This window comes from Aquarana catesbeiana, linkage group LG09 (assembly GCF_042186555.1).
Source record: "Aquarana catesbeiana isolate 2022-GZ linkage group LG09, ASM4218655v1, whole genome shotgun sequence".
NCBI classification, from domain to species: Eukaryota; Metazoa; Chordata; class Amphibia; order Anura; family Ranidae; genus Aquarana; species Aquarana catesbeiana.
Window position 1 is genome coordinate 37,259,910 of NC_133332.1, and position 20,653 is coordinate 37,280,562.

The following is a 20,653-nucleotide window of genomic DNA, read 5'->3' on the forward strand; positions in this document are numbered from 1 at the left end:
CAGGATATCAGGCACTCATACATGTGAGTTGAATATCTTTTAATTTTTTGGAATAAAAGTTATTTTTAAACGGTACTGTGCAATGAGGTTTTCTCTATTGTATCCATCTATATGAGGAACATTCTTTACAGTTAACCTACGGTCCAGAAGATATCTACGGGGGTCGCCCCACACACGCTTTTGACCTAACTAGCAATAGTTGGTCCAATCCCAAGGGTGAGTGCACATCTACTAGGGGGCACCCTATTTAAGCACATAAGGAGCACGGAACTACTTATCAAGTCACAGCACTGTATATGAGTTTTTAATCATTGTTCCATTAAAGCACCAGCACTTTTCACTGGGGACTGTTTTATTTATTGATTGTCTTCAGTATTTTATATTTTTTTGCTTTATGTAGTAATATATTGCATATAGTATTTAGCGTGGTATATTTAGTTTCTATCATCATTTGTTTACACCAGCTGTTTACACTGCAGCTGCTCAAATCATGTGGTCATTTTTATTTTTATCCATGATATTAATACATAAATGAGGTGATTTATATTAGTAGCAATCCTTTTGGCGCTTTGGTCCATATATATATAAATTTTTTTTTTCAATCGCTTTAATATTACTTCAGAGAGTAGAAAAACATTTGCTATTAAATTACAAGGCAATACATTTGAATTAATTAATTCATTTTCATGGTCTGTGATGATGGAAATTGTGTCCGCTCTTGTAGATTTTAGGTTTTTCACATAATATTCTTCCATGGTGTGCAGTCAGGCTTCAGGGATGGTGGAGAACTGCGATTCTGTCTTAGAGGCTAAAAACGTTGAAGATAATTAGTGTACAGGAACATAAAGCTACTAATAATGATTATTAAACAATTAACCCACTATATACAGCACAGAGATAGCCCCTTCAACTCTTTTCTCTATACAAAGAAGTATTATCAAGAGGTTATAATCGGAATAGGGGGCACACCTGCCATCAGGCAGCAACCCATTGGTGCACTGGAGGGTGCAGCATTTAGGACTCAAGCATGAGCATTATCAGGCAGGGGTACTGGGACAAATGTCCTGAGTCACTTCCTTGGATCAAGAGCCAAGAAGAGCTCTTCCATGGCTTTTTCTTGGCTGTTGCGAGTCACTTGAAGCAGCCAAGAGGAATCTTAGGAGAACTTTCACTTATTCTGCTGCAGGCATTGCTGCATCTGAGGTCTGGTGAGTTTGCTGGGCAACCAGGGGCGTAACTACCACCATAGCGACCCATGCGGGCGCTATGGGGCCCGCAGCTGAGTGGGGCCCAGTGAGGATGAGAGCACCGCCGGCACAGTCTCCTAGCCAGGGGAAGAGAGAGGAGAGAAAGAGGCGAGCTGTCCATATCAGCAGAGAGCTGAATTGCCCGATGTAATAGCTTTCATTAGAACTTCCAGTGTTCCCGGGGCTCTGGTCACATAGCTCCACCTCTTGTCCCGGCGCCTTTGATAGACAGAACACCGATCCAATGCGGGACATGTGACGTCATCAAAGGCGTCGGGCCAAGAGGTGGGGCTATGTGACGATGAGCCCCGGGAAGACGGGAAATTCAAATGAAAGCTATTACAGCGGGCAATCCCGCTCTCTGCTGATCCGGGTGGCTTGCCTCTTCCTCTGCATAGGTGAGGCTGTATGGGGCACAGGCAGACCAGGCTGTATGGGGCACAGGTCACGCTGTATGGGGCACAGGTCACGCTGTATGGGGCACAGGTCATGCTTTATGGGGCACAGGCAGACCAGGCTGTATGGGGCACAGGTCATGCTGTATGGGGCACAGGTCATGCTGCATTGGGCACAGGTCACGTTGCATGGGGCACAGGTCACGCTGCATGGGGCACAGGTCACGCTGCATTGGGCACAGGTCACACTGCATTGGGCACAGGTCACGCTGTATGGGACACAGGTCACGCTGTATGGGGCACAGGTCACGCTGTATTGGGCACAGGTACTGCTGTATGGGGCACAGGTCATGCTGCATGGGGCACAGGTTATGCTGCATGGGGCACAGGTCATGCTGCATGGGGCACAGGTCACGCTGCATGGGGCACAGGTCACGCTGCATGGGGCACAGGTCACGCTGCATGGGGCACAGGTCACGCTGCATTGGGCACAGGTCACGTTGTATGTGGCACAGGTCTCGCTGTATGGGGCACAGGTCACGCTGTATTGGGCACAGGTACCGCTGTATGGGGCACAGGTACTGCTGTATAGGGCACAGGTCACGCTGCATGGGGCACAGGTCACGCTGCATGGGGCACAGGTCACACTGCATGGGGCACAGGTCATGCTGTATGGGGCACAGGTCATGCTGTATGGGGCACAGGTCACGCTGTATGTTGCACAGCTCACGCTGCATTGACACTAGGGCAGCTGTGGGGGGGGGCCTGTTTGCAGGGGGGCCCCATACAACATTTTGCTATGGGGCCCTGCTATTTCTAGTTACGCCCCTGTGGGCAACACACATGGGTCCAATCTCACTGTGCTGAAACCAGTATTGATAGCAGCTGTGTCAGAGCCCACCATGCTGCCAGCAATATGAAATGAATTTCCCAGGCCCCTTTCACACTTGTGTGACTTGTCCTGTGACTGCATGGGACTGCAAAGTCGCATGACAAGTCGGACCCCATCATTTCCAAATCAGTACCGTTCATATCTGTGCAACTTCAAGTCACAGCGACTTCAAAGTAGTTGCTGCACTATTTTGGTCCAACTTTGATGCGACTTGAGGTCCAAAGAACTCAAGATTATACAGGCATTTCTTTCCAGTCGCATCAAAATTGCGTTAAAATTGTGGCAAAATTGCACAACTTTCAGGTCACACAAGTGTGAAAGGAGCCTCAGCCGCACCCTGCACAAAGATTTTCCAACTCACAGGACCACAATCTAAAGCCCCTTTCACATGGGCCACTCTGCTCAGCTGGGGATTGCGCCACTGAGCTGGGATGACAGGTCCGTCACCACTTACTGAGCAGAGCGGAGACAGACAGTCTCATAGCGGCAGATGTCAGCGGACATGCCAGCTCTGACATCAGGTGCTCCATAGGGGGTGACTGGAGGGCCTGATCAGGTCCACCTAAAAAACTGACTGGAGGGCCTGATCAGGTCCGCCTGAAAAACTGACAGGCAGACCTGATTGGATAGCCCATGTGAAATGGCCCTTAGGCCCTTTCACACGGACGGACCGTCTATCCGTTTTTCTTCCATCTGTCGACGGACGACAATGCATTCCTATGGGCAAACGGATGACCATCCGTTACCATCAGTTAACCTCCGCTTCCGTTTTTATCCGTTTTTTTAACGTACAAAGCTACGTCCAGATCCATCAAAACGGATATTAACTGACGTTAACTGACAATGTCCGTCAACGTCCGATCAGTTAAGATCCATTTTGAAGAAATAAGAAGTGAAAAAACCTTTATTTTAAAAGGGTTATGCAGAATAATAAAACTAAAACTGTTTTGAACATATCATGTGCTTTTGTGTCTTTTTATGCTATCAAAACACAATGAAATACCCAAAGTAATGAATTAATAAATTTAAATTTGCACTGCATTATTTATATATATATATATATATATATATATATATATATATATATATATATATATATATATATATTGGTACTGCCATGAAACTTCTCCTGATGGGAGAAAGTAGTCGGCAAATTGTCCATGCGAGTGCAACGCTCCCAATGCACCCTGGGTGCATTGGGGCCATGGGCCCACACGGATGTCACATTGGGAGCAGTAGAGGAGGAAGAAAAAGAAGCAGAAGCCAGGACTCAGGGGCATTGGGAAAGTGAAATGTGAGCATCAAAGTGGGCTGCTGTTTTGGAGAGCTGCCTGCTGTAGTGTTTTACGTGGTGTCAGAGAGAGAGAGAGAATCCAGGCTGCCACATCTCCACAGAGGTCACAGCTGTCAGAGTGTAAATGGTTCCATGAGAGATCTCCATTGCCAAGTCCTGTGTCACTGCTGATATCACCGGTTCTCTGAGAAATCACTGTTGCTGGGTCCTAAATCATTGCCAACATCACCAGTTCTGGATGGCAGAGTGCTGCTTGGTAATAAGAGGCTGCTTGCCACAAGTTCCTTACCCACTTCCTAAAGGGACAGGGGTTTATTTACTAAAGGCAAATAGACTGTGCACTCTGCAAGTGCAGTTGCTCCAGAGCTTAATAAATGTGGTAAAGCTTCACTTCACTTTGAAAAGAATACCTAATCACGTGCAAGAAAAATTACAAATAAATTCATTTTTGCTTGCACATGATTGGATGATGGAAGTCAGCAGAGCTTCTGTTCATTTACTAAGCTCTGGAGCAACTGCACTTGCAGAGTGCACAGTCTATTTGCCTTTAGTAAATCAACACCACCATGTCACCTCTAATTTGGAATATAATTTAGGTAATGACATCCTGTACTGTGGGATACACTTCAGCCTGAGCGCTTCCCAAATAAATCCACCTTACTTGTTGTTCCGCAACCTTGTGAATGTAAACAGAATAATGGTTTTCTGATGTTCCTGCCTCAGTTTTGGAGGTGCCCAAACCTTAGAGCCCTTGCACACTGGGGCGGTTTGCAGGCGCTATTGCGCTAATAATAGCGCCTGCAAACCGACCCGAAAGTGCCGCTCCTTGCATTCCAGTGTGAAAGCCCCGAGGGCTTGCACACTGGAGCGATGCGCTGGCAGGACGGTAAAAAAAGTCCTGCCAGCAGCATCTTCGGAGCGGTGAAGGAGCGGTGTGTATACCGCTCCTTTACCGCTCCTGCCCATTGAAATCAATGGGACGGCGCGGCTATACCGCCGGCAATGCGCCTCTGCAGAGGCGCTTTGCGGTGGTATTTAACCCCTTCTTGGCCGCTAGCGGGGGGTAAAACCGCCCCGCTAGCGGCCGCATACTGGCCGCATACCGGGGGTAAAACGCCACTAATAATAGTGGCGTTTTACCGCCGACGCCGCCCCCGCCCCAGTGTGCAAGGGCTCTTACTATTGTCACATGTTGCAGGAGGGAAGGAGTTTTTTTGCTACAGATCAGGACAATAGTGCTGAAGGAAGGGGGGATTAAAGGGGTTGTAAAGGTACATGTTTTTTCACCTTAATGCATTCTATGCATTAAGGTGAAAAAACATCCGATGATTAGCGGCCCGCCAGCCCCCCCATTTACTTACCTGAGCCCTGGAAAGTCCCGCGTCATGAACGCGCTGGCTTCTCAACCGGGCTTCTCGGCTCTTCTCGGCTCATTCATTGGATGATTGATAGCAGCGCAGCCATTGGCTCCCACTGCTGTCAATCAAATCAATGATGTGGCGCGCCAGGGGGTGGGGCTGAGTGATACAGTCCGCGACTATAGCCACCGACTGTATCACTGCATCACGGGAGCGTGCCCGCAAGTTAACCCCCTTGGGAGAGCGCTTCCCAGAACAGGGGTTAGCCGATGTGGGGAGGAGCCAAGACAGTGGCCAAGGGACCCCAGAAGACGAGGACCGGGGCCACTCTGTACAAAACGAGCTGCACAGTGGAGGTAAGTATGACATGTTTGTTATTTAAAAAGAAAAATGAACCTTTTCAACCCCTTTAAGGAGGAAGACATGTGCTGGGAAGGGGGTTAGCTAAGGAGGAGGACTTGTGAACTCCAGCCAAAAACTAAATAAAATACATAGCCCAGTAAAAAATAAAAAAAAAGACAGTTTCTGCTACAATACTCACTTTCACTTCAGAGCTGTCCACCACAGTCACTTATTTCCATTACTAGATGTCCTCAGTTTTCCTCAAATAAATGATAGCCATCATCAGTGTTCCTCAGTCTTCCTCAGGTTAGGTGGCAGCCAGCATAATTCAATACGCTTCGTCTGGGCACTTTGTCTGCCATGGACTGCCCCTTGGGGTGCTTTATCACACAGCCTGGGCTCAGGGAACTACTGTAGTGAACAACACTTACACATCATTACATGGGCAATGTTCAGGGCAGCTGTAAGGAGTGTTCCTTGTCACTACCAAGGAGAAGAGGAACCCTAGCACTCCCTTTACTATATACAGTGCCTTGCAAAAGTATTCGGCCCCCTTGAACTTTTCAACATTTTGCCACATTTCAGGCTTCAAACATAAAGATATAAAATTTAAATTTTTTGTGAAGAATCACCAACAAGTGGGACACAATTGTGAAGTGGAACGAAATCTATTGGATATTTTAAACTTTTTTAGCAAATAAAAAACTAAAAAGTGGTGCGTGCAAAATTATTCGGCCCCTTTACTTTTGCCTCAAACTCACTCCAGAAGTTCAGCGAGGATCTCTGAATGATCCAATGTTGTCCTAAATGACTGATGGTGATAAATAGAATCCACCTGTGTGTAATCAAGTCTCTGTATAAATGCACCTGCTCTGTGATAGTCTCAGGGTTCTGTTTAAAGCGCAGAGAGCATCATGAAGACCAAGGAACACACCAGGCAGGTCCGTAATACTGTTGTGGAGAAGTTTAAAGCCGGATTTGAATACAAAAAGATTTCCCAAGCTTTAAACATCCCAAGGAGCACTGTGCAAGCGATCATTTTGAAATGGAAGGAGTATCAGACCACTGCAAATCTACCAAGACCTGGCTGTCCCTCTAAACTTTCAGCTCAGACAAGGAGAAGACTGATCAGAGATGCAGCAAAGAGGCCCATGATCACTCTGGATGAACTGCAGAGAACTACAGCTGAGGTGGGAGAGTCTGTCCATAGGACAACAATCAGTCGTACACTGTACAAATCTGGCCTTTATGGAAGAGTGGCAAGAAGAAAGCCATTTCTCAAAGATATCCATAAAAAGGCTCGTCTAAAATTTGCCACAAGCCACCTGGGAGACACACCAAACATGTGGAAGAAGGTGCTCTGGTCCGATGAAACCAAAATCGAACTTTTTGGCCACAATGCAAAACGATATGTTTGGCGTAAAAGCAACACAGCTCATCATCCTCAACACACCATCTCCATTGTCAAACATGGTGGTGGCAGCATCATGGTTTGGGCCTGCTTTTCTTCAGCAGGGACAGGGAAGATGGTTAAAATTGAGGGGAAGATGGATGCAGCCAAATACAGGACCATTCTGGATGAAAACCTCTTGGAGTCTGCAAAAGACCTGAAACTGGGACGAAGATTTATCTTCCAACAAGACAATGATCCCAAACATACAGCAAAATCTACAAAGGAATGGTTCACAAATAAATGTATCCAGGTGTTAGAATGGCCAAGTCAAAGTCCAGACCTGAATCCAATCGAGAATCTGTGGAAAGAGCTGAAAACTGCTGTTCACAAATGCTCTCCATCCAACCTCACTGAGCTCGAGCTATTTTGCAAGGAAGAATGGGCAAGAGTTTCAGTCTCTCGATGTGCAAAACTGATAGAGACATACCCCAAGCGACTTGCAGCTGTAAGCGCAGCAAAAGGTGGCTCTACAAAGTATTAACGCAAGGGGGCCGAATAATTTTGCACGCCCCACTTTTCATTTTTTTATTAGTTAAAAAAGTTTCAACAATCCAATAGATTTTGTTCCACTTCACAATTGTGTCCCACTTGTTTGTGATTCTTCACAAAAAATAAAAATTTTATATCTTTATGTTTGAAGCCTGAAATGTGGCAAAAGTTTGAAAAGTTCAAGGGGGCCGAATACTTTCGCAAGGCACTGTATATATATTATTTTTTAATGTGCGGGGTGGGGAGCATCTGGGTGGTAAGCATAGGTGGATTAAATAAACTAGACTTCTGTTTTAAATTCTATGGTTTATAATCTTATACGAAAGTCACATTTTCAATTCCGTATAAAAATTCTTCGACCATCACATACTATAATGACACAACGGAATACTTACTGTTAGTGCTCTTGTAGCCATGACCCCTCTCTGAAATAAAGAAGATACAGTTGGAAAATAGAAAACACTAAATACAAGAACCTCACAAACTGCTATAGAAAATTCTATTAGGTTCTAACAGGTGTACAGTCTAATCTGCTCTGAAAATGACCATCAACACAAATGTTTATTTGGACAGTGCAACTGTATTTTTATTTTTTTAAAGAATTTTGGAGGTAACACTCCAAAAAGGAAAGATCATGAGGCAGCCATAGATACTGTATGTACTGTACATGGGCTGCACTGAGGCAGCAACAACAATGTTGGCCAAGCAGCCGAAAGTATCATAGGAACAGAAGACTCATCCCCATTTACCCGCCAACTATGAGATTCAAGAGGTGACAGCTTAAAATAAACAAAGGGGCAGGAATGCTGGTGACATCATTGTCCAAATATTGCTATTGCCACACTTGAATATTGTCATATTTAGATAATAGTATCACTGACACCCACCCCCTTTTGTTTACCTTCAGCTCTCATCCAGATGAGAGACATTGGTTTCTAAAGATCTGGTGGCTGCCTGTGTCCCAGCACCCATGAGCATCCATGAGCCCTGTGCTGGAAGCTGTCACAATATTGATTTAGAGCACCTATGGCCAACTCTGAACACTGGTGTCTCTCTGTACACCAGCTTAGAGTTGGTCTTGTAATGACTGCCAGTTTGCTTATCTATAAACTGGTGGTAATTCTTTTAGCCATAGTGACAGATTCTAGTAGTGGTGGTAGTAAGAACTATGTTAATCTGGTGCACATGTTGGTACTGGTACCAGGGGCGGACTGACAACTCATGGGGCCCCCGGGCAATAGGAGAGGATTATGGGGCCCCCGGGCAATAGAAGATTATAGGGCCCCCAGGCAATAGGAGATTATGGGGCCCCCAGGCAATAGATTATGGGGCCACACAGTATACACACACAGACACACATTATACACACACAGTATACACATACACACACTGAAAAGGTACCGGAGAGGCGGGGCAGCTATAATCTTGGGATTTTTTTTAAAGAAAACACAGATTTTTACATACTGTCCCTGATTTTATTGAGGCTGGCAACCCTGATGGGGCCCCTTAGTGGCATGGGGCCGTCGAGCAGTGCCCGAGTGCCCGAATGGTTAGTCCGCCCCTGACTGGTACTAAAACTGGAACACAGTGTTCATGAATTTGGCACCGGTAATGTTAAAGAGACCATACTGCCAGAAATGTGTCCTTATTACTTTATTGAATCCCCGCATAAAATCCTCCAGCACTGACACTTACTCTTATACAGAGAGATTCCAATAATAACTGCAACCGCAACAACAAGACAGGCGATGGTAACACCAACAATCACGGTAATTGGGAGACCATTGTTGGGTTCTGAGAGAGAAACATAGAGGAAAACATGAGACGGAGGTAACACTCCAAAGCAAGAACAGGAAAGAGCATGAGGAAGTCATAAGAATTCAAATTTACAAATAAAATAAAGGGGGGACAGATTCTCTTTACTTAAAGCGGAGTTCCACCTAAAAAAAAAGTCAGCAGTTAGAAAAACTGCAGCTGCTGACTTTTAAAATAAGGACACTTACCTGTCCAGGGAGCCCGTGATGTCCTCACCTGAAGCCGACCTGTACCTGGACTCTGGGTGGAGACACCGGCATCTTAAGTAAGGGAATCAGGAAGTGAAGCCTCACGGCTTCACAGCCTGGTTCCTTACTGCACATGCGCGAGTCATGTTGCGCATTCTGACTGGTCCCTGCTGTCTTCTAGGACCTGTGTGTCTCCCAGAAGACAGCAGGGGGGACGGAGGAGGGGCCGGACATGGCGATCTTTCGCCAGAAGTGAGAGCAAATACCTGGATTAGACAGGTATCTGCTCCCCCCTCCCCCCTGAAAGGTGCCAAAATGTGACACTGGAGGGGGGGGGGAATCCAGACAACGTAAGTTCAATTTCTGGGTGGAACTCCGCTTTAGAGTGAAACCACTTCAAATTGGACATTACGCTATAACTACTCCTTCCCCTCTCCTCTGCTACTAATGCAAACATTTTTTTAGGGAGCAGGTATCTAGTTTTGACAGGTACCCACTCCCACTTCTGCTCTGATTGTCCCCCCACCCCACCCTCACCACCAGCAGCCTCCTGGGACATGGCACTGGTCATTGCACAGGCTGCGGAACCATTCACAGGGTGTAGCGCAGCTTTCTCATGTGCAGTGGGGAACTGGCTGTGAAGAAGCAAGGGTTCACAGCTGGCTTCCTGCAGTCAGGATGGTGCACTGGGGAGCTGAAGACTGGTGAAGAACCAGCCCTGGTGAGGAAGTGCTGGATCCCTGGACTGGTAAGTGTCTATTTATTTATTAATAGTCAGCAGCTAAAGACTTTGTACCTGCTGGCTTTTATTTTTTTTTTTTTAATTACCGAAGATCTTCTTTAATTCTGTAACTGGCAGGCAGGACCACTGATAGGGGGGACCACCAGTCCTCTTGTAGGGGGCACGAGCGCACGGGGGGCCCACGCAGGGAGGGGGATTAGTGATGGATGACAATTACAGAACTCTTCCTCCAGCAGCTGAAAGCTGGTCTCTCCCCCTCTCCCGGCTGCCAGCTTTTACCTGCTGAGAAAGACAGTGGTCCCTCACTAATCCCCCTCATTGTGCGGACCCCCTCCTCTTGCTGGCTCTAATGTTAGCTCTGCTCCTGAGTTTGTTATCTCTGTATCTTTGTTTTCTCTCCCTCTCTCTCTCTGATCCTGGAGCTTTCAACTGCCCAGCCTGTATATTTTTTTCATCTCATCTTCATTTCTATTTATTAACTCAGTTTTATCTTTTAGATTTAGCAGGAATTTTGTAAATTATGTTGCATTTGTGTCTGCTAATAATGATTTTATTGTATTTTTAGCAAAATATAGCTTCAATATTTTCTTGGGGGGCCCTATCAGGTAGTCTGTACGGGGGCTAGCGATTTCTATCAGCAGCTCTGCTGGCAGGTGTTTGGGGTGGTACCCCAGGCAAATGGGAGTTTTTCCTTGTTAATGATCTATGCAAAGGGATCCAGGGTGAAGCCTGATTGATAGATTTAGGAAAGTGTCCTGAGCATTAGAGTCAGTGACCTGAAATAACATCGAGTGGTTTTCTTCATTGGGCACACAACATTTAAAACACATATAATCCCAAAAACAAAATATAAATATATTTCAGCTTACCAATCCTTAGATGTGTTTTCCCCTTTATGTTTACCTGGTGATCCTGCCAACATAACACCTTTTTGTCCAAGGGTGACTCACTATACCTATAAAGGAACAGTGTTGTCCCCCTAGGTTGCTTCTCTGATTTGGACTACAAACACCTCCTCTCAATTACATGTGGGTAGGTGTTTTGTAGTTCACAGAAGATAAGTGGGAAATCTGATTGCATTCTTAGTTTTTTTAGTTCAGTACACAGGAAGGTAAAAAGAACTTGATTTCTAGCAGGACTGATCAGTATTTTCAATACTTTCAGAAATTTGCTTAGCTACCATATCTAAAGACAGGAAAGCTGCACTATTATGCCCTGTACACACGGTCAGATTTTCCGACAGAAAAAGTGCGATCGGATTGTGTTGTCGGAAATTCCGATCATGTGTGGGCTCCATCGGACTTTTTCCATCGGAATTTCCGACACACAAAGTTTGAGAGCAGGCTATAAAATTTTACAACAACAAAATCCGATCGTTTAAATTCCGATCGTGTGTACACAAATCCAACGCACAAAGTGCCACGCATGCTCAGAATAAAATAAGAGACGAAAGCTATTGGCTACTGCCACGTTTATAGTCCTGACGTACGTGTTTTACGTCACCACGTTCAGAATGATCGGTGTGTATGCAAGGCAAGTTTGAGCTAACATCCGTCGGAAAAAATCCATGGATTTTGTTGTCGGTATGTCCGATCAATGTCCGATCGTGTGTACAGGGCATAAGACATTTTTGTTCTTGGGCAGGGGTCTCCAAACTTTTAAAACAAAGGGCCAGTTTACTATCCTTCAGACTTCAGGGGGGCTGGATTGTGGTGGTCAGTGGAGGTAGAAAATGTCCCAGGCCCAGCATCGGTGAGAATAAACATTGCCTTAGGGTTGGTGATCAGTAGGAGGAGGAATAGTGTCCCATCATTGGTGTCAGTGAGAGGAATAGTGCCCCATCATTAGTGTCAGTCGGAGCAATAGTGCCCCATCATTAGTTACATAGTAACATAGTGTAAGGGCCAGATAAAGGCTAGCAAAGGGTCACGTCAGGTGCTCGGGCTGAAGTTTGGAGACCGTGGTTCTTGGGTTTAGATATATTTTAGAAAAAAAACAGACAGGTTGGCTTAGATCACTCATGAGTGGACCTCATGTAGCTGGATGAATACAATTTGTTTATATAAATTCTTAGGAGAGTTCAAATATAAATGGGGCATGTTTGGCTTATAAAGCAGATTGGAAACCAACCACCTATCCCTCAGGTTTTTTAGTCCCTGACTGTAACACAATTCCTGAAAGGGCTCAAAATTAGTCCAAATGGCCAGCTGATCATCCTGTGTTTCTGTACTTCAGTGTGGAGCTAAAGCACCAAGTGTCACATATTCACATGTTCAGTTAGGGAACAGGATGGGGAGATGGCTTCAGGTCAGGTTTCAGGTCAGTTCTTTTTTTTTCATATTGAGGTTTAACCACTTCAGCCCCGGAAGGATTTACCCCCTTAATGACCAGAGCACTTTTTACAATTTGGCACTGCGTCGCTTTAACTGCTAATTGCACGGTCATGCAATGCTGTACCCAAACAAAATTTGCGTCCTTTTCCTCCCACAAATAGAGCTTTCTTTTGATGGTATTTGATCACCTCTGCCGTTTTTATTTTTTGCGCTATAAATGGAAAAAGACCGAAAATTTTGAAAAAAAATTATACTTTCTAATTTTGTTATAAAAAAAATCCAATAAACTCAATTTTAGTCATACATTTAGGCCAAAATGTATTCGGCCACATGTCTTTGGTAAAAAAAATGTCAATAAGTGTATATTTATTGGTTTGCGCAAAAGTTATAGCGCCTACAAACTAGGGTACATTTCCTGGAATTTACACAGCCTTTAATTTATGACTGCCTATGTCATTTCTTGAGGTGCTAAAATGGCAGGGCAGTACAAAACCCCCACAAATGACCCCATTTTGGAAAGTAGACACCCCAAGGAAATTGCTGAGAGGCATGTTGAGCCCATTGAATATTAATTTTTTTGTCCCAAGTGATTGAATAATGACAAAAAAAAAATTACAAAAAGTTGTCACTAAATGATATATTGCTCACACAGGCCATGTGGAATTGCACCCCAAAATATATTCAGCTGCTTCTCCTGAGTACGGGGATATCACATGTATGGAACTTTTTGGGAGCCTAGCTGCGTACGGGGCCCCGAAAACCAATCACTGCCTTCAGGATTTCTAAGGGCGTAAATTTTTTATTTTACTCCTCACTACCTATCACAGTTTTGAAGGCCATAAAATGCCCAGATGGCATAAAACCCCCCCAAATGACCACATTTTGGAAAGTAGACACCCCAAGCTATTTGATTGAGGCATGTTGAGTCCATGGAATATTTTATATTTTGACACAAAATGCGGGAAAGTGACACATTTTTTTTTTTGCACAAAGTTGTCACTAAATGATATATTGCTCACACAGGCCATGGGCATATGTGGAATTGCACCCCAAAATACATTTAGCTGCTTCTCCTGAGTATGGGGATACCACATGTGTGGGACTTTTTAGGAGCCTAGCCGAGTACGGGGCCCCAAAAACCAATCACCGCCTTCAGGATTTCTAAGGGTGTAAATTTTTGATTTCACTGTTCACTGCCTATCACAGTTTCGGAGGCCATGGAATGCCCAGGTGGCACAACCCCCCCAAATGACCCCATTTTGGAAAGTAGACACCCCAAGCTGTTTGCTGAGAGGTATGGTGAGTATTTTGCAGCTCTCATTTGTTTTTACAAATGAAGAAAGACAAGAAAAACAAATTTTTTTTCTTTTTTCAAATTTCAAAACTTTGTGACAAAAAGTGAGGTCTGCAAAATACTCACTATACCTCTCAGCAAATAGCTTGGAGTGTCTACTTTCCAAAATGGGGTCATTTGGGGGGGGGGGTTGTGCCACCTGGGCATTCCATGGCCTCCGAAACTGTGATAGGCAGTGAAGAGTGAAATCAAAAATTTACGCCCTTAGAAAGCCTGAAGGTGGTGCTTGATTTTCGGGGTGCCGTACGCGGCTAGGCTCCAAAAAAGTCTCATACATGTGGTATCCCCATACTCAGGAAAAGCAACAAAATGTATTTTGCAGTGTAATTTCACATATTCCCCATGGTATGTTTGAGCAATATATCATTTAGTGACAACTTTGTGCAAAAAAAAAAAAAAAATTTGTCTCTTTCCCGCAACTTGTGTCACAGTATAAAATATTCCATGGACTCGACATGCCTCTCAGCAAATAGCTTGGGGTGTCTACTTTCCAAAATGGGGTCATTTGGGGGGTTTTGAACTGTCCTGGCATTTTATGCACAACATTTAGAAGCTTATGTCACACATCACCCACTCTTCTAACCACTTGAAGACAAAGCCCTTTCTGACACTTTTTGTTTACATGAAAAAATTATTTTTTTTTGCAAGAAAATTACTTTGAACCCCCAAACATTATATATTTTTTTAAAGCAAATGCCCTACAGATTAAAATGGTGGGCGTTTCATTTTTTTTTTTCACACAGTATTTGCTCAGCGATTTTTCAAACGCATTTTTTGGGGAAAAAACACACTTTTTAAAATTTGAATGCACTAAAACACACTATATTGCCCAAATGTTTGATGAAATAAAAAAGATGATCTTAGGCCGAGTACATGGATACCAAACATGACATGCTTTAAAATTGCGCACAAACGTGCAGTGGCAACAAAATAAATACATTTTTAAAAGCCTTTAAAAGCCTTTACAGGTTACCACTTTAGATTTACAGAGGGGGTCTACTGCTAAAATTACTGCCCTCGATCTGACCTTCGCGGTGATACCTCACATGCATGGTGCAATTGCTGTTTACATTTGACGCCAGACCAATGCTTGCGTTCGCCATAGCGCGAGAGCAGGGGGGGACAGGGGTGCTTTTTTTTTTCTTCATTATTTTTTTGCTTTTTATCTTATTTTTAAACTGTTCCTTTCATTTTTTTTAAAATCATTTTTATTGTTATCTCAGGGAATGTAAATATCCCCTATGATAGCAATAGGTAGTGACAGGTACTCTTTTTTGAAAAAATTGTGATAAAATGCTTCCCCAATTTCCCAATGGCACTGTTTACATCCGGCTAAATCTAAGTCATAAAATGCTCGTAGCTTCTGGTTTCTTAGACCATAGAGATGTTTGGAGTCACTCTGGTCTCTGATAAGCTCTATGGCTGAATCACCGGCTGCATTCTTAGGTTCCCTGTTGAGACAGGAGAGCCAGAGAAAAACACGGAAGACAGTGGGGAGGGGGGCATTCCCTCCCACTGCTTGTAAAAGCAGTTTAGAGGCTAATTAGCCGCTAGGATTGCTTTTACATGAAAGCAGACTGCTGGCTGAAAAGAATGATACCAAGATGATACCTAAACCTGCAGGCATCATTCTGGTATAACCACTCAAAGTCGTGAATGGCGTACCTGAAGACAAAAAAATGGTTAACAATAAAGCACAGTAAACAGTAAAGTATAAAAAATTGCATACCCGAAAAGCAAACATGATAAAACATAATAACAATAAAACATTGCAGAATAGAATACAGTAAAAAAGAGCAGAACAATAGAGAGAGAATAGAGAGAGAGAGAGAACAATAAAACGACAACTACTTTTTTTTTTTTTATATTTTTGTTTGTGTGTTTTTTTATACACACTTTTTTTGTAACTAACTTTTATAACTGTAACCGGTTCCAGGTTCGGGTCTCTCAAAATGCGATGGCATCTTGGGAGACCCTGTGAAAGTTTGCCTAGTCTGTGCAATGCTGTACCCTACGCTAATACTCAACTAGTGAATGGTAGCGTTCAAAACATTCACCAATGCAAAGACCAGGATTCTCAGGACAGGAGGGACAATAATAGCGGGTGTCATGCCTATATCCGCGCTTGCTGCAGACACGACATATTTTTTGGGGGGGGGTTCGTTGGGTAGGGGTACTCGGGAGGACATAAAAATGCCTCTCATGCAGCCGACTGCATTTGGTTGGGGATGTGAATGGGGGAAGTACCGGTGCTGCAGAAGCGCTGGGTTCCCAATTAGGATTGGCGAATGCAGCAGGAAGTGCATTATGGGCACGACAGGCCTGTTTGTCTTCTTCTTGGTGGCAGCAGGACACTACTTGTGCTTGCCACCTCACCAGCTTGAACTGCACTTATGGGACTCGCCACGTCACCAAGTGTTACTGCAGTGCTGGTTTGACTACGACCGGGGTGTACTAGGCCGCTGGTGCTTGCCAGTTCACCAAAACGCTACAAAAAAAAAAAACTGTTAGCGATCGCAGGGATCAGGCCTGACTCTGCGAACGCTGCAGTTATGCGTTTAGTATTTTGTAAGTGACAGTGATCGATCAATACTGCACTTGGGTGGGCTGGGTCGGACGGAGGGGCAAAACGCAGGTGCTAGCAGGTATCTGGGCTGATTCCACCAACGCTGCGTTTTTGGGAACCCTAAACTGCTGGGGACGCTAGTATAAATCTGATCGGATCAGATATTTATCCGTTCAGATACTATACCACTAAGGGAGGTGTACGGTGCGTGCATGGGTGTTAGCGGTACTGGCACTAACCTGACGCTGCTTGGGGCTAGTGTTTGCCAGTTCACCAAAACGCTACCAAAAAAACTGTTATGCCGCGTACACACGGTCGGACTTTTCGTCTACAAAAGTCCGACAGCCTGTCCGACAGACTTCCGGCAGACTTGCGGCGGACTTGTGACAGACTTGTGGCAGACTTTCTAACGAACGGACTTGCCTACACACGACCACACCAAAGTCCGACGGATTCGTACGTGATGACGTACACCGGACTAAAATAAGGAAGTTGATAGCCAGTAGCCAATAGCTGCCCTAGCGTGGGTTTTTGTCCGTCGGACTAGCACACAGACGAGCGGATTTCGGGGTCCGTCGTAGTTACGACGTAAAGATTTGAAGCATGTTTCAAATCTAAAGTCCGTCGGATTTGAGGCTAAAAAAGTCCGTTGAAAGTCCGGAGAAGCCCACACACGATCGGATTACCAGCCAGCTTTAGTCCGTCAGCGTCCGTTGGACTTTTGTAGACGAAAAGTCCGACCGTGTGTACGCGGCATTAGCGATCGCAGGGATCAGGCCTGACTCTGCAAACGCTGCAGTTATGTGTTTAGTGTTTTGTAAGTGACAGTGATCGATCGATACTGCACTTGGGTGGGGTGGGCTGGGCTGGGCGGAGGGGCAAAACGCAGGTGCTAGCAGGTATCTGGGCTGATCCCGCTAACACTGCGTTTTTGGGAACCCTAAACAGCTGGGGACGCTAGTATAGATCTGATCGGATCAGATATTGATCCGTTCAGATACTATACCACTAAGGGAGGCGTATGCTGCGTGCATGGATGTTAGCGCTGCCTGGGGCGACGCATATCACCGCTGGGTGATCAGGGGGCTAAACCTTTATTCCATAATAAACTACGGGTGCCCTGACACTATAAAAAATAAACAAACTAACCAGCGTCACCCGTAACAGTTATACGGTGATCAGTGGTGAAAGGGTTAACTAGGGGGCAATCAAGGGGTTAAAACATTTATTAGATAGTATATGGGGGTCCCTGTCGCTATAAAACGCTGACGGCAAACCTAAATATTTAGCTCCCTAACTAGCGTCACCAGCGACACTAATACAGCGATCAGAAAAATGATCGCTTAGTGACACTGGCGATGGCAGGTGATCAAGGGGTTAAAACTTTATTAGGGGGGTATCCTAGACCTAAAGGGGGCTAACACTAACTGCCCTACCACACTAACTGTCACAAACTGACACCATGCAGTAATCAGAAAAAAAAAAACAAAAAAAAAACTGCTTGGTGTCAGTGTGACAGGGGGGGTGATTGGGGGGCGATCGGGGGGGGGTCGGGGGTGTAATGTGTGCCTGGCATGTTCTACTGAGTGTATGTGTGTTTTACTCTCACAGTGATGTCTTCTCTCCTCGGCGCCGGAACGGAAAATACCGAGCTGAGGAGAGATGACATCATTTCCTTTGCTGCTGTTTAGCATACAGCAGCAAAGGAAGATTCTCATTGGCTGGGAGCAATCGCGAGGGGGGGGCCATGAACGGATGGTCTCCCCCTCACCTCTCATCACTCCCAGTCACAAGCCGACCACCTCGGGCACCGGGGGGGTCCGATCAGACCCCCCGCCCGCGGGAGGCAGATCACGTATAGGTATGTGATTCTGCCTGCACGTGCCATTCTGCCGACGTATATCAGCATGAGGCGTTCGTCAAGTGGTTAAGCCCAGGATCTAGGAAGTATTTACAAAATTCTAACATGGATAAAGGACATAGTAAGGAAAAGGGGGAATAAATAAAAAGGGAAGGGAAGGATGTTTAACCAACATTGTGCAAATTAGGGATGCACTGATACCATTTTTTTGCACAACGAATACGAGTACCGATACCTGCCGCAACTGTTGTTTTAACTTCAGCTGTCAGCAATGGTACAAAGCATTGAAAAGTTATTTACAAATGAAATAAACAGAGTTTTGTTTTTAATTTTGTGCTTTTTCAATGTGAAATGTGTAAATATATGTTAATATATATATATATATATATATATATATATATATATATATATATATATATATATATATGTGTAAAAATATTCACCAACAAAGCAAACAAATAAAAACATTTAATTGTTAATCATTTATAAAATAGACGTGAACAAAAAAAGCAGGAAAATAACAATTAAATGGAGGAGAGTAGGGAGTTAATTAAGGCTGATTAGAGTAGATTAGGGGTTAATAAGGGGTTAAACAGAGGAATATTTGTTCATCCCTTTGATCTGCAGATGAAGAAACAGAAAGATACAAAAAGAAACAATGTTTCTTTTTATTTTAGCGTTTCAGCGGCTGAGCAATGTTGTTAATAAACATTGCCAACTGCTTTATTTTTTTTCACAGCTCCAATTACCGGACTTCTTTAACACTTTAGCTGTCAACAGGGGAGACCCCACTGACAGCTCAAAGAACCAAGCCTGAAAGTATCGGTTTCAGGTATGGGTGCATTTGCATGAGTACCGATACTTGTGCAAATACTCAATATCGGCACCAATACCGATACTAGTATCGGTGCAACCCTAGTGCAAATATAAACTTAGTACTCTATAAAAACACCCTCAGGAGTGGAAGCATATGTTTCAGGTCAGTTTTGAAGGAAAATGTTATCTGTTTGTTTACACAAAGCTTATTTCTTGTTTTCTATTGTTCAACTCACCCCAATTCACAATGAGAATCTCCTTTAGACTGCTGTGGTCCACATGACAGGAGTAAGTATCTCCCTCCCTTGTTGGCACTTCCACACTGACTCTGATCTGATAGGTGCCATCAGGATGGGGGAGAATTGGACTCATTTCATCTGAAGGAAGATGGTCCTCCCCATTCCTCACCCACTTCACATCCACAGGTCGGGGGTGAAACCCGTACACCAGGCACTGAAGTCTTGTCACCCCATCCGACTGACGATGACCCCACACCTTCACCTCTGGGGGCACTGAGAGAGAGAAATATGTAAAACCAGAAAGCGGTTATGAAGTACAACAAAGTTACAGGAACCCCTCTACCTATCTAACTTTTGCCTCTCTCATTTAACCATCAGCCTCCTATGAGGGACACTGAAACCCAAGATGCAATCTCCCTACCTGTTATTTGCTTACTTAACCACTTCAGCCCCGGAAGGATTTACCCCCTTCCTGGCCAGGCGTTATTTTAACTGACAATTGTGTGGGTGTGTGACGCTGTACCGAAATGAAAAGTGCTATGAAAATGCACTAATCACCTTATAAATGACATTGGCAGGGAAGGAGTTAACATCAGGGGCAATCAAAGGGTTAAATGTGTTCCCTGGGAGTGCCTACTGACTATGTGGGGGAAGTACTGACAGGAAGAACACAGAGATCGCTGTTCCAGATTACTAGGAACAGACAATCTCCATGCCCTCCCCTGACAGAACGGGGATCTGCCTTGTTTACATATTCAGATCCCCGTTCTGCCTCTCTGTGAAGAGAACGCGGGTGGCCGGCGGACATCGGGTCCGCCGGACACGCGCATCCACTCCTCCGTGCAGCGTGCACGCGCATGCCAACACTATCTATTGCATAAAACAATGTACAGGTACATTGTTTCACGCAATAGAGCCACCCTGCCGCAGTATATATGTGGTGGGCAGTCCTTAAGTGGTTATTAACCACTGAAACTTCAGAAACGGAAACCCTAGGTTTAGGGAAAATCCTAGTATGTACCAATATAGTCATCTAAAATAGTTTCAGCAAAAGACAACTGTTGACAAGATTACTTGAATTTTATTGTTATTTTATGTTTTCATTTATTGTTGGATTTTATTTATGTTATTGTTTTGTACTGCACTGTCTCCAGGTCCACCTGTTCTGGTAAGCGCATTTGGCTTTGTGGTGGAGGGTTCTGTCACCTATTTATCACCAGTGGATTGGACCTCACCTTCCTTCATGAGGGATCTCATCTTCTATTCTGG

The 20,653-nt window shown here is 44.6% G+C and overlaps 1 protein-coding gene across 1 annotated transcript in view; it reads right to left on the reverse strand.

The window, feature by feature from the left end:
- Positions 1 to 583: 583 nt before the first annotated feature.
- Positions 584 to 20,653, reverse strand: part of LOC141107522 (major histocompatibility complex class I-related gene protein-like) — a 63,853-nt gene continuing 43,783 nt past the window's right edge. Inside the window, exons 4-7 of the mRNA XM_073598314.1 lie at positions 19,382 to 19,657; positions 9,166 to 9,264; positions 7,866 to 7,895; positions 584 to 808 (exon numbers count right to left, since the gene is read on the reverse strand). Of these exons, the coding sequence (XP_073454415.1) occupies positions 765 to 808; positions 7,866 to 7,895; positions 9,166 to 9,264; positions 19,382 to 19,657 (449 nt within the window). The 3' untranslated portion in view covers positions 584 to 764. The remainder of the gene's footprint in view (positions 809 to 7,865; positions 7,896 to 9,165; positions 9,265 to 19,381; positions 19,658 to 20,653) is intronic.